Here is a 12,581-nt window from a genome sequence, read left to right on the forward strand (position 1 = left end):
ACTGTACCCATTGTGTGCAGTTCTTTAGCAAGTTAGTTGCCCACTGCTGCAAACATCTTCCGTTGAAGTAAATATTCAATTTCCCATGGAAAGTAACTATTGAATCAGCTTCCTCCCTCTCAAGAGCGCAAGGTGAAGGGACCAAAGGTACAGCACTGAAATTTGCTGAAGGCGCAAAGGTAAGTAGGAAAGTGAGTTGTAAAGAGGACATAAGGAGCTGACAAAGGGATTATACATAGATTAAGTGAGTGGGCAAGGGTCTGAAAAATGTAGTACAATATGGAATTGTCCATTTCAGCAAGAAAAATAAAAAGCACATTCACTGTGAAGAGTGAGAGATTGCAGAGCCCCGAGTTGCAGAGGGATCTGGGTGACCCTGCGTATGAATCGCAAGGTTTGTATCAGGTACAGCAAATGAGTAGGAAAGCGAACAGAATGTTATTATTTATTGCAAAGAAAGCAGAACATGAGTAGTGAAGTTTTGTGTTAGTCATATGGGACGCCATTGAGATCATATCTAGAAAACTTCACACAATATAGATCTCCTTATCTACAAAGAATGTAAATACATTGAAAGCAATTCAGTGAAGATTTATCAGACTAATACCTTCAATAGGTTGCTTACCTGGTGAGGAAAAGCTGGACAGGCTAGACCTATATCCCTGGACTCTAGAAGATTAAATGGTGAGTTGATTGAGACATGTAAGACCCAACAGGGCTCGACAGAATGGATACAGAAAGGATATTTCCTCTTATGAGAGAATCTAGAACTGTTTTAAAATAAGGGATCACTCATTTTAGATAAGAACATTTTACCCCAGAGGTTTTTTTGATACGTTTGTCCTTAAAAGCAGAGACTTTGAATCCTTTTAAGGCTGAGGTGGATAGAGTCTTGGTAAGTGAAAGATTATCAAAGGCAGACAGGAATAGGGAGTAATCACATTTGTCATAATCTTATTGAATGGTGGAGCAAACTCAAGGGGTCTAGTCCTGTACCTAATTAATATGCAGGTTCCTATTCCAGACCATAATGCCTCATACTGAAGCCCCAAATATATTTACAGAACTTCATCACCTTACTATAGAACAATTACTTCGGGGAATTACACTACATCAGTCTAGAGTAATTCATAATCTGAGGACATGGTTTGAATCCAACTATGGCAGATGGTGAAATTTGAATTCACTAAATTTCTGAAATCAAAAAAGCTAACCAAATGGTGAACAATGTAATCTGAAAATGTGATGCCTAGAATTATCCATAAATTGGAGGTTTTGTTTCTCAATATTAGTACCAAACTAAATCTCTTCGAGCATATCACTGCTCACTTTACCTCTGTTCCCCTGATGTTGGATAGGCTGCCAGAACCTCTCATTAATACCGAACTGGGACTGAATGAAACACACCCAATTGTACTGAAGGAAGGGAAAACAGAAGTTTTCCTTCAAATCAGGTAGTGGTACCGGACGACTGGAGAATTGTGAAAATGTTATCTTTTGTTCAAAATGTGTGCAAGGATGAGCCCAACAATTACAGACAAATCAGTTTAACTTCAGTGTGGGGCAATTTCTAGAAATAATAGAAAGACAAAATAACAAATATGCATTAATCAAGGAAAGCCATCAAAGAGTTGTTAAGAAAAATTCATGTTTAACAAACTTGGTGTTCTTTAATGAGGTACAAGAGAGGGTTGATGAAAATAATGCTGTTGATGTCATGGAAATGGACTTTGAAAAGAGGTTTGATACAGTGCTACACAATAGACTTGAGTGAAATTATAACTCATGGAATAAAAGGGACGGTAGTGAAGCAGACACAAAATTGGCTGACTGATATGAAACAGAGTAATGGTGAAGGAATTTTTTCACCCTGGAGAAGAATGAGGTGGCACAGTGCTGTCTCACAGCACCAGGGTCCCAGGTTCAATTCCAGCCTGTGGCGACTGTGTGTGGAGGTTGCACGTTCTCCCTGTGTCTGCGTGGATTTCCTCCAGGTGCTCCGGTTTGTCCATAGTGTTAGGTGGGTTACTCATCGGAGGGTTGGTGTGGACCTGTTGGGCCGAGGGCCTGATTCCACACTGTAGGGAATCTAATCAATAGTTTGTAGTGGAGCTCCCCAGAGGCTGGTGTTGGCACCTTGTTTTTCTTGATGTATGTTACTGATCTAGATCTTGGTGCACAGGGTTCAACTTCAAACTTTGAGGACAATACAGAACTTGGAACCACTCTGTAAGGGAAGTATTTAACTTCAAAGGACAAATTCGGGAGTGGGCAGATAAGTTGTAGGTAATAATGTAGAGAAATGTACTCATTGTATTCCAAACAACATGGAGAAATAGCATAAAATAATAGGCTCAACTGTATAGCAGCAGAGAAACCTGGGTGTGTGTGCACAAGTCACTAAATATGGCAGGATGGTGGAGAGTAGTTAATAAATCAGAGTAACCTAGGATTAATTAACAGTGAATAAAAGCAGAATGCTGCAGATGGCGGAAATCTGAAATAAAATCAAAGTGCTGGAGAAACTCAGCAGATCTGGGCAGCATTTGATAGACATTTGCAAAATCGTGGGGTCTGAATGGAGTTAATGGGGGGAAACCTGTCCTCCTTCATAAAAGTACCAAGAATGAGAGGATACAGACAAGATAATTTGCAAAAACAAATGCAATGCAATTTAAAGATACTTCTTTCACACGAATAGTGAGGATCTGGAATGTAATGCCTGACACAGTGGTGGAGGCAGGTAAAGGCATGCAAGAGGACTTTAGATGGTTATTTGAATAGAAGCAATGTGCAGGGTTACTGGGAAAAGGCAGGGGAATGGCACTAGGTCATGATGCTCACTCGGAAAACTGCAGCAGATAAAATGGGCTGAATGACTCCCTCCTTCGCTGTATCAATTCAGTGATTCTGTTTATTTTTTTCCTTTCTGTTTATGACATTTCCATACATAGAATCATAGAGTCATACAGTACGGAAACAAACCCTTCGGTCCAATTCATTCATGCTGAGCAGATATCCCAATCTGATCTGGTCCCATTTACCAGCATTTAGCCCATACCCCTTTAAATATTCCTTATTCACTGACCCATCCAGATGCCTTTTAAATGCTGTAATTGTACTCTCCTCCACCACTTCCTTTGGTCGCTTGCATTACCCTTTGCATGAAAACGTTACCGCCTCAGGTCCTCTTTACATTTTTTCCCTTTCACCTTAAACCCAAGTCCTTTAGTTTTGGACCCTCCCACCACAGGAAAGAGACCTTATCCATGCATCTCATGATTTTATAAACCGCCTCAGTCTCTGATGCTCCAAGGTAAAAAAAACTCCAGCCATTCAGCCTCTTCCTATTGTTCAAACCCACCAGTCCCTACAACATCCTTGTAAATGTTTTCTGCACCCTCTCAAGTTTAACATCCCTCCTATAGAAGGGTGACCAGAATTTACTCAGTATTCCAAAGGTGGCCTCACCAATGTCCTGTACAATCACAATATGTCATCCTAACTCCTATACTCCATGCACTGACCAATGAAACCAAGTGTGCCAAATGCCTTCTTCACTACTCTACCTACGTGTGACTCCACTTTTAAGGAACTATGCACCTGCATCCCTAGGTCAATTTGTTTGGCAACATAGCGCAGGGCCACTTACTGTATAAGTCCTGCCCCGATTTGCCTTTCCAAAATGCAATACCTCACACTTATCTAAATTAAACTCCATCTGCCACTTCTCGGCCCATCTGATCAAGGTCCCATTGTCCGGTGAGATAACCTTCTTTGCTGTCCACTCCCCTGCCAATTTTGGTGTCATCTGCAAACTTACTAACCATACTTTCTATATTCAAATCCAAAGCATTTATATAAATGACGACCCAGCACTGATTCTTATGGCACATCACTGGTGACAGGCCTCCAGTCCAAAAACCATCTCTCCATCACCACCCTCTGGCTTCTACTGTCCAGCTAATTTTGTATCCAGTTGGCTAGCTCCCTGTGGATCCTATGGGATCTAACCTTACTCACCAGTCTACCATCTCGAACCTTGCTGAATGCTTTACTGAAGTGTGACAATGCAGAGGCTGAACCAGTGTTAATTAAAACCAAACACCCAGAAAAGCTCGCCTCATAATCTGTTAAAAGTGTGAGGGAGTGAAAAAGAACTCCTAATTTCCAGTTTTTAAAGAAAAATAAATTGTTATTTTTCTAACTCGAATAGTGAACACTAAACAAAATTAGCAAACTGAACCCTCTTTTTCTAAACTAATTCCTGTCTGACTCCAACTCTATAAAAATGCTGCTCCAATAACACTTATTAAACATTACATAACTTCATCTCAAGTCCATACAGTCTCTGTCTTCTCCACTGTTTTCAATCTTCCATTTGCTGATTTCCTTGGATTGTCGTCTTTCTTTTTGCTGCTTTTACAGGAAGCTGCTTTGATAGAGTGCGGCCTTATTTCTTTGACAGCGAGATGTTAGATGGGCAGTTAGCTCTGCTGTTCAGTGGCAGTTGCTAACCAAATTTTCAAAATGCCCTGGTTTTATACCCAACATCGTACCCTCTCATTGGTCCAAGGTTGTCAATACAGTAAATTCAAACTCAATTGGGTTTATTATTCTGGGCGAAATTTAAATTAATTGATTAAATTTGACTTGTTGTCAAAACAGCAACCAAACCTCAGGTACCCATGCAACAGCCCATTGTTACATGTATATCTATTTTTGAACAGCCCATCTCTTAGCTGTTCTGCAGCTATGGCTGACTTTAAATTTACTTTAAAAATTCAGAAAACACTTTATACCTTACAATGAATGTACACTGTTTCGACTTTGTAACAGAAACCCATAGAGAACAACGTTTACTAGTTTATCTTCAACAATCTTCTTTCTTACTTCTCCAAGAACTCAATCAAGTTTGTAAGACACTATTTCCCATGCATAAATCCATGCTGACTATCCCTAATCAGTCCTTGTCTTTCCAAATGCATGTAAATCCTGCCCCTTAGAATACCCCCAACAACTTTTCCACTGCTGACGTAAGGCTCACCGGTCTATAGCTCCCGGCTTTTCCTTACACTTTTTCTTAGTCTTCTGGCACCTCACCCGTAGCTATCCACAGTACAAATATCTCGGCAAGGGGCCCAGCAATCTCTTCCCTAGCTTCCCACAAAGATCTGGGAAATACCTGATCAGGTCATGGGGATTTATCGACCTTTACGATTTTAAGACCTCCAGCAACTCCTCTTCTGTAATATGGATACTTTTCAAGATATCACTATTTCCCCAAGTTCTCTAGCATCCATGTCCTTCTCTCAGTAAATAATGACACAAAATACTTGTTTAGTACCTCACCCACCTCCTGTGGTTCCACACACCGATGGCCATTGCTCATCTTTAAGAGGTCCTACTCTGTTACTCGTTTTTTTTATAGAATCTCTTAGGATTCTCCTTAACTCAATTTGCCAAAGATATCTCCTGAACCTTTTTGCCCTCCTATGTTCCCTCAAGTACATTCTTATTGCCCTTATACTCTTCAAGAATTCACTTGATCCCAGCTGTGTACACCTGATAAATGCCTTTTGTTTCTTGACCAGAGCCTAAAATTCTCAAGTCATGCAGCATTCCCTGCACCTACCAGCCTCGCCCTTCACACTAACAGGAACATACTCTCTCTGAACTCTTGCTATCTCGTTCTTAAAGGCCTCCCATTTCCCAGCCATCCCTTTACCTGCAAATATCTTCTCAAGCAACATTTGAAAGTTCCTGCCTAATACCATCAAAATTGGCTTTTGTCCAATTTAGAACTTGAACGTTTTGATCAGTTCTATCTTTTTCCCATAACTATTTTAATATTAACTGGATTATGATCACTTGCTCCAAAGTGCTCCCCCACTGACACCTCGGTCACTTGCCCTGCCTTATTTCCCCAATAAAAGGTCAAGTATTGCTCATTTTCTAGTACATACGTTCACATATTGAATATAAAAGTTTTCTTGTACAGACTTAAGTTCCTTCCTAGCCAAACCCTTAACACGGACAGATCCAGTCTGTTTGGAAAGTTAAAATCCCTTACCATTTCAACTCAGATATCGGAGATCTCCGTACATATTTGATTCTCAATTTTCCGCTGATTATTTGAAGACCTACAATACAATTCCAACAAGGCAATAATCCCTTCTTTATTTCTCAGTTCCACCCAAATGACTTCACTGGATGATCCCAGAAATATCCCCCCTATTTCCAGCCGTAATGTTCTCCCTAACCAAAAATGCTACTTCCCTCCTCCTCTCTATCCTTCCTATAGGGTCTGCACCCCAGAACATTAAGCTGCCATTCCTGTCCCTCCCTCAGCCGTGTTTCTGTAACAGGTATGATATCCCAGTCATATCTTCCAAAACCATGCCCTAAGTTCATTTGCCTTACATGTCAGGTCTCTTGTATTGAAGTACATGCAGTTTAATATATCAATCTTACTTTGATCTCTGCCAATCTCTTGTCTGCCTTGACTGTTAGACTTGCTTCCCTTAGCTACATTAACAGCCTCAGCCTTTTCTGACTATTGCTTCCCCTCCTCCCCCCCAACTAGTATAAAACTTTCAGAGTAATACTAACAAATTTCCCCACAAGGAAACTGGGCCCCTTCCAATTCGGGTGGAACCTGTCTTTTATGCAGTTCATGTCCACTCCTGAAGAAATCCCAATGGTCCAAAAGATGTGAACCTTTGTCCCCTGCACCAGTTCCTCAGCCACGCATTCAGCTACTCTGCCCTCCTATTCCTACACTCTAGCACATGACACCAGTAGTAGTCCAGATGTTACTACCCTCGATGGCCTACTTTTTAACCTCCTGCCTAATTTCCTGTATTCTCACTGCCAAACCTCATTCCTTTTCTTACCTATGTCATTCGTACCAATGTATATAACCACCTCCTGCTGGCCACTCTCCCCGTTCAGAATATTCTGTACCCTCTCCAAGACATCCCTGACCCTGGCACCAGGGAGGCAACACACTATCCTGATGTCATAGAGAGAGAGATGTCTCATTGATAAATGCAGAAACTTCAGTCTGGGCCCCAAACTAGAAAGTCTGCTATTACGATCAATTGCTTGGAACCTAACATATTCCTCGTTACAGTGGAGCCAATCACAGTACAGAAACCTGACTCAGTTCTATGCTCCTGAGGAAGGGCTTATGCCCGAAACGTCGATTCTCCTGTTCCTTGGATGCTGCCTGACCTGCTGCGCTTTTCCAGCAACACATTTTCAGCTCTGATCTCCAGCATCTGCAGTTCTCACTTTCTCCTGAGAGGGCATCCACTCTACGGTATCCGAAACAACATTCCTGCTTCAGATGGGAATAACATCAGGAATCTCCTGAACTACCTACCTCTCCTACCATTCCTAGTGGTCAGTCATTTCCCTGACTGTATCTGCGGTTCCTCCACTGTCCTTAAACTGCCATCCGTCACACCCCTTTACTCTCGTAAACTCCTCATGACCTTTAACTGCTGCTCCAACTGATCCAAGTGGCAAACAAACACACTTCGGGGACATTCAAATTCTCCCCGATCTCCCACATCAGACAGGAAAAGCACATCACCCTACTACAAACCATTTCTGCCCTTTTAACAATCTACAGACCCAGAAGTTACCAAAAAAACAAACGCAACACACTTTGCTCAAAATGCAGCGTTAGCAGTCTTACTGTTCAAAAACACTGCTCTAGGAGAACTTAATATCAATTCTTAATATTAAAAGTCAAAGGACAGACAGATCACAGTATAAACTTATAAAAACACCCTCATCTTAACTCTCTATTTGAGAGATACAAACCAAAAGCAGATTAAGATTTAGAAGCTTTATAAATCTTCAGCTAAGTGTTTGAAGTTTATCAGGCTCAGTTATCAACCCAATTGTGACCAGGTTGAATGTAAACTTCAAACCTCCTGCCCACAAGTTTCAATTTAAACCCACTTTCCAGCCTGTCACTGGTTTGATCTAAAGTCTATGATTGAGTGGCTTTGCCTCCTTGCCCAGACTGCTGTGATATTCTGACGTGGTTCAATACCTGCAATAGCACCTTGCGGATGTCAGCATCATTGTGACTGAGAGTCAGCTGTCCCAGCAACAGCTCTGCTGTCAACCTCTGCGTTACAAACTTCGAGACTCGACTCCCATCGTATCCATTGAAGACACCGTAGAGGTAGCATTCATCCTCACTGGAGAGAGAAAGTACATTGAAATCAGCTGGTGGTTTCAACAGAGTGTTGTGGAGGACTGAAAAATGGGGCCAGCATATAAAGTAACTCACCTAAAATATTTGAGAGCGGGGACAGTAAATGTGCAGCTAAACACAGAGACAATGTGGGGTTAATCAGACCTGCTTCCACTTAAGCATAAAAATATGTAGTCAAGCATGTACATGAGCTAAGCTAACTTAACATAACTTGTCCCAATTCAGCAAGACAACAGGAAACTAGACCACATTCAACATGTGCTGTAGTTTGAAGGAAATGACCTAATGCCAAATACCATGCACCCAAAACGTAAAGTGATTGGTCTTTTATGTTACCAAGGCTTGACCATCAATAAGAAGGTTCATAAGAGGAAACCGATACATGATTGACGTGGATTTGTGTATTAAATATGATTGTAACTGCCAAAGGGCAGACTCTGAGCAAAGACTGTTGTCCCTTTAAGGTTGAGTCCCTTGCAATGAAAGTAATAAATGCACTGTTTGAGTGAGAAACTAGAATACTATCGTTTGACTAATTTTTTTTCCTTCGACAATAAGTGGCAGTAAACAACCCCAGAGTGAGAAGGGTCAAGAACTGGTTTTAATGTTGGCTGGACCACAGTTACATTTGGACAGAAATGAGTTATTAACAACTGGAGCTGTTTTTGTAGAATTTGAGGGGAATCAGTGTTGGGGCAATTCGACAGTGATGGATGGTATTGGGGGGGGGGGGGGGGGGGGTTCACACCCCTCACCCATGACTGCAAAACAACAACTCCCCCTCACCCCAGCTGAAGATGGTTTGGCCTAAGTCACTACCTTGTGAAAATAAGGGTTGTTTTGCAGTGGTAGTGCCCCTACCTCTAAGCCAGCAGCCCTATGTTCAAGTCCCACCTGCTGCAGTGGTGTGTGCTCACATCGGAATGGATTGATTAGAAAACCCTCGCTGTGGAATCTGTGCAGACCTGTCTTGGAACGGAGGTGACTGACCTCCAATATCTATAACCACCTTGTTTTGTGCCAGGAATGACTCCAAATGGAGGAGCGTTTTCCTCCAAATTCCCATTGACTCCAACTTTATTGGGGCTCCTTGATGTCAGTGTTATATGCGGCCTTGATATTAAAGGGAGTTACTCTCACCTCACCTCTGGAGTTCAGCTCTCTCTCCACATAAGGACCAAGGCTGTGGTGAAGTCAGGAGCCAAGTAGCCTTGGCAGATTGATTAGTAAAGTATTAAAAGCACAGTCGATGAACTTGCTAGTAGCTGAGAGTAGATAGATGGAGCAGCAATTGGTTGAATTGAGCTGGTCTTGCTGCTTGTGGACAGGACACACCTGGGCAAATTTCCACTTTGTTGTGTAGGTATCAGATGGCAATCCCAGAGTGAGTGGGGGAGAAATAGATTCCATTGAGAGGGTTGATGATTAGCCATCACACTAATTTAAAACAATTGGAAAAGGGAAAATGAGAACTGTTTTCACAGAGCATGTTGAAACTCATGACCTACTCAGATTCAGTAGCAGCTCCCAAGGATAACTCAACAGGTTACCGCAAGAGGCTTTGGTCAGGAGTTGGGACTAAACTGTTTGTTTTAAAGAGCCAGAACAGGTGATATATCAAACATCTACCCTTTGTGCCAAGGTCCCAGGACCAGCTGCCAATACGTTTGCCACATGCAAATTCACAACAGGTCTGTGCTGGAGGAGATCCAACAAAGGGAGGGAATCTGGACTTCCAGATGGAATAGGCTGACAGGAGAGATTCTAAATATACATTTAGGAGACAAAAGCTGCTTATCCCAGGCCCCTGTTCAACTGGAAAGGCAATGAATGTCATAGATTTATGTTAAAGATAAAACTACGTAGGTTAGATTTATTTACATCTACACTTGTGATAATTAAACTCTTCCAAAAGAAGTTTGCAATCTTTGAATATCATCAGATGACTCCTTTGAGAGTAGTGTCGGAGTAACGACTGTATAGCCCTTCTCGAGCCATTTTGTTAATAGGAAATGCAGCACAGAATACCCAAAGTCTCTGATTTCACTGTGAAGCCCAAGTTGAAAATGTTGTGAAGAATGAATCTGATCTCCCAATCAATCATTACTGAAGGAGGAGTTTGGAAGTAATCAATCAATATACCAGCTCCAAACATGTTATTTATAACAAAGTTAAAATCTGCGTACAAAGCAAGTCATATAATCAATGAATCCCTATAGGGCAGATAAAAGCCATTTGGCCGATCAAATCTGCAGCGACCCTTTGAAGAGTGTCCCTCTCAGATTCAGCCTCTATTCCCATAACCCTGGATATATCATAGCCTAGGCTGCACACTATGGGGCAATTTAGTATGGCAATCCATCTATACTGTATATGTTTGGACCATGGAAGGAAACTACAGCACCCGGCCTGAAACCCACAGAGACAGGGAGAACTTGCAAACTTCACACAGACAGTCACGCAAGACTGGATTTGAACCAGGTACTAATCAGCTCACTCTCAAGTTCAAAAAAGGAAGAATTACTCACCTACCTCCTTGCTGAACTCCCTCACCAAGCTCTCAGCTTTACACACTGCTCCAGCTGCACTCTGTGACAACTGCACTCAACTCCCTCATTTATATCTTTTATAGTCAGAGGAAATACACTGCTGATTAGGGACAAAAACAAAATCTTCCTGTAAAGACATAGGGTGCAGGTGATGTGCTAAGGACTTTGCATTCATCACCAGTCAAGACGGTGTTGCCAATGTAGCAATGCAGCCAATACTGGAGGAGCCAGTAATGATACTGGACAGAACAGAACTAGATCAAGAGGGAGTGGTGTTGAAAAGGTATGCAGATCTCCAAGTTGCAAAGTCAGCTGGCCTGCATGGGCTGTATCCTAGGTTACCAAGAGAAGTAACATAGAAAATGTGGAGACTCTGGCCACAGCTTCCAACCGTACTTGGATACAGAAGTGCTGTTTAAAATTGGAAGTGAGATGACCTTGGCTATTGCAGGGCAACTGGCTCAACATCAATGGTGGAAGAAAATTTTACAACACAGGAATCTGGCGCATAATAACTGGCATTTATAAAAATATGGCGTAATTAAGGAAAATCACTGGGGTTTGATAAAGGCCAATCCAATCAACTAACTTCACTGAGGTCTTGTTGAATTCATGGAATGAGTTTTTGAAGGCAGTGTGTTGATGTGCACAGAACAAAATACCACACAATTGACTGATTAGCAAAATTAAAGCTCATGGGAACAAAAGAATGGAAGTAGCATTTGGACAAAACTGGCCAGAGAGCAGACAGCAGTGAGTTGTGGTAAATGGCAGTTTTACAAACAAGCGAACTATTCAGTGGTAGTTTACCAGCGGTGTTAGGACCACTGCACTTTGAAACATATTAATGACTTGGATATATAACACATCATTACAGGATCTGTGTATGGTAATGAAACTGAAACCACAATGAGGCTGGATAAACACAGGGAGCATTCATGAGAACAGTGTCAGGAATAAAGCTCCTCAGTTTTTCAGAAGTTCCTACGTTCAGACACTAGTAAAAACATGGTCGAAGGAAGAGTTGTGAAAAAGTCATTTAAATGGCAAGCTAAACCTTCGACAAAGAGAGGTCTTCTCATGATGGTCATGTTCCAAGTATATACTGGTGACACACAGTTCAGCCACACAACCCACTCATGCACTATTACTGTGGTATTGCTTGTTGACATCTAACTTTGGAAGTGCCGGTATCTCCTGCAATTAAGTGTTTGCCAGGACTATTGTCTTCAGTTCCCACCCAAATTCCCCTCCCCAACAACAGACTCCAGCTGACACCCTGGCAACTGCAATGACTTACTCTAATTTGTTTTTGTTCATTCACAGGGTGTGGAGATCCCTGGTGAGGCTGCTTTCTGAAACTGCTGCAGCCCATCTGCTGTAGGCAGACTCTCAATGCTGTTAGGGGAGGAGTTGACCCAGCAGCATAATTCCAAAATCAGAGTGGTCAGAGGGTTGGAATGCAACTTACAAGAGGTGGTGCTCCCATGTCCTTCTAGATAGTAGTAGTTGTAATGTGGAACGAGCTGTCTGAGGAGCACTGAGTTCTTGAAATGCATTTTGCTACAGACTGATGCCACAGTGCATCAGTAGTAGAGAGAGTAACAGTTAAAGGTGGTGGGTAGGGGTGCCACTCAATCAGGCTGCTTTCTCCTGGATGGTATCAAGCTTCTTGAGTGTTGTTGGAGTTACATTCATCCAAGCAAGTGAGGAATATTCCATCCACTCCTGGATGGGTAATCTGGACAGGCTCTGAGGAAACAGGAGGCAAGATATATGCCACACAATTCCTAGCC

General features: G+C 42.0%; 1 protein-coding gene across 1 annotated transcript in view; it reads right to left on the bottom strand.

Annotated features, from left to right (window-relative positions):
• tab1 (TGF-beta activated kinase 1/MAP3K7 binding protein 1) overlaps positions 1 to 12,274 on the bottom strand; it is a 45,036-nt gene extending 32,762 nt beyond the window's left edge. The window contains exons 1-2 of the mRNA XM_043679324.1: positions 12,257 to 12,274; positions 8,069 to 8,311 (exon numbers count right to left, since the gene is read on the bottom strand). Coding sequence (XP_043535259.1) covers positions 8,069 to 8,311; positions 12,257 to 12,274 — 261 coding nt within the window. The remainder of the gene's footprint in view (positions 1 to 8,068; positions 8,312 to 12,256) is intronic.
• Between the last annotated feature and the right edge of the window lie 307 nt (positions 12,275 to 12,581).

This window comes from Chiloscyllium plagiosum, chromosome 39 (assembly GCF_004010195.1).
Source record: "Chiloscyllium plagiosum isolate BGI_BamShark_2017 chromosome 39, ASM401019v2, whole genome shotgun sequence".
NCBI classification, from domain to species: Eukaryota; Metazoa; Chordata; class Chondrichthyes; order Orectolobiformes; family Hemiscylliidae; genus Chiloscyllium; species Chiloscyllium plagiosum.